At 37.4% G+C, this 1,779-nt stretch overlaps 1 protein-coding gene across 1 annotated transcript; it reads left to right on the top strand.

Moving 5' to 3' along the window:
* The first annotated feature begins 1,121 nt into the window (after positions 1–1,121).
* LOC113315606 lies at positions 1,122–1,537 on the top strand. Its single transcript, XM_026563892.1, has 2 exons — positions 1,122–1,303; positions 1,387–1,537. The coding sequence occupies exons 1-2, from the start codon at positions 1,167–1,169 to the stop codon at positions 1,535–1,537; spliced, it is 288 nt and encodes a 95-aa protein (XP_026419677.1). The 5' UTR covers positions 1,122–1,166.
* The last annotated feature ends 242 nt before the right edge of the window (positions 1,538–1,779 follow it).

Raw genomic sequence — 1,779 nt, 5'->3', positions numbered from 1 at the left:
AATCAAAAAATATGATATTCCAGCCCAAGAGTCGTTAATATATATAACTATCCAACCTAACGACTACAAAAAAAATTCATATGGTCGTCAGTAAATATAACTAAATTTATGACGACCCTTGTTGTTCTATTTACATGAAGTTTTGGCTTTAGAGTTGGCAACATTAAAAGAAAAAAGACTAACGACTCTGCGTGACCTAGATGAAAGAGTCGTCAATGTTCATCAAACAACGTTAACGATTTTTCATAACATGTAAAAGTTGCAGGTGAAAGTCGTCAAAATAATCTCAAAAAGGCTGACGACTACAGATAGTCGTCAGCCACTTGGAGCACTTGTATAACTACGCCATATATGATTAAGTGAAAGTCGTCAAAATAATCTCAAAAAGGCTGACGACTACACCCGACTATAACGACCCTAACACTGGATGTTTCAATGGTGGCCATCAATCGACCACTTGGAGCACCATTCAGACAATTTGAAGAGTATAGGAAGTTTACCTGATTGTTTTGGCCTTGGGGTTCCTCATTTTGAGTGTTGGTTCCTTCATCTTGAGCAATGGGATCTTCATTCCAACCATTGTTCATGCCTTCCTCTATCAACATCTCCTCATCAAACATCCAACACATATCATTAGTTGAGACAATCTTACCATCAACACAATCATTGTTGTTATTTGAAGCTTCACCAATCTCATTCCCTCCACTTGAATCACTCATTTGTAAAAACCCTAGGTTTTCCTCTCAAAACTCCTCTTCTTCTCAACACATAAAACACATTTTTCACAATTTTTTTCCTAAAATCAGATTTTAATCTAAATACACTTACCACACTAATCAAACTAATTAATTCCTAATACTAATCATATAGGGGCAGTTTTGCCATTTAGAAAATATTTTTTTAAGGGATGACCCAAATTAGGATTGGGTGACCTTTTTTTATCCCGTAGTGCATGGCCCCCAATTAGAAGATATGACCCCCAATTAAGCTAGGGTTATAAAACAAAGGCCCACCAAAAATATCCATGCTAGATTCGAGCGAGCCGATTTGAATCGGTATATATTCTCCGTGTTGACTCGACGGAAGTACTTGAGAAATGTGGTGTTATAGCCTTATAGGGTTTATAAGTTTCTCATTACTTCTCACTTGCAGGAAAGAGAGAAAAAATGGCTTCGTTTTGTAGATCAGCTGCGAGGTCAGGGATGAGATCCATGGCTGCGTCACGGAACCAAAACCTAAATTCAAAACCTTTCTCTTCTCCGTTCCCTCTTCCAACAACAAGCTCTCTTCCTCGCACTTCTAGGTAAAACCTCTACTTTTTATAATCAATTTTGCTTCTAGAAATTCTTAGGCATGTTTGTTCATTCCTTTTTTGTTTTTCTTCAGATTTGCAGTGGCCCTGGCAAGTGTGGAATCAATGATGCCTCTTCACAGTGCAATTGCTAATTCTCGTCTCAAATCAAGTATTGCTGTTGACTCTAGTTGCTGGAGTTGGATGTCCCAAGGTACTCCCACCTATCTTTATCTTTCTCTGTAATTTTATTTGGATTTTAAATGATGCCAATTAGTAAGTATAACTAAACAAATGGAAATCATGAGATGAAGAAAATGAAACACGTTTAAGACCTTACAAGTGTGTGTTTGTAGCGATCTGACTCTATGGACAGAGGTGTTATCTCTATTAATGTACCACCAGTCTTCGATGGCTCTAATTACTTATGATGGAAAATTGCTATGCGAGCTTTTCTTCGAGCGCGTGATTTTCAATCATGGGTATAT

This window comes from Papaver somniferum, chromosome 1 (genome assembly GCF_003573695.1).
Source record: "Papaver somniferum cultivar HN1 chromosome 1, ASM357369v1, whole genome shotgun sequence".
In the NCBI taxonomy this organism is placed as follows: Eukaryota; Viridiplantae; Streptophyta; class Magnoliopsida; order Ranunculales; family Papaveraceae; genus Papaver; species Papaver somniferum.
This window is presented reverse-complemented; position numbering and strand designations above follow the sequence as displayed.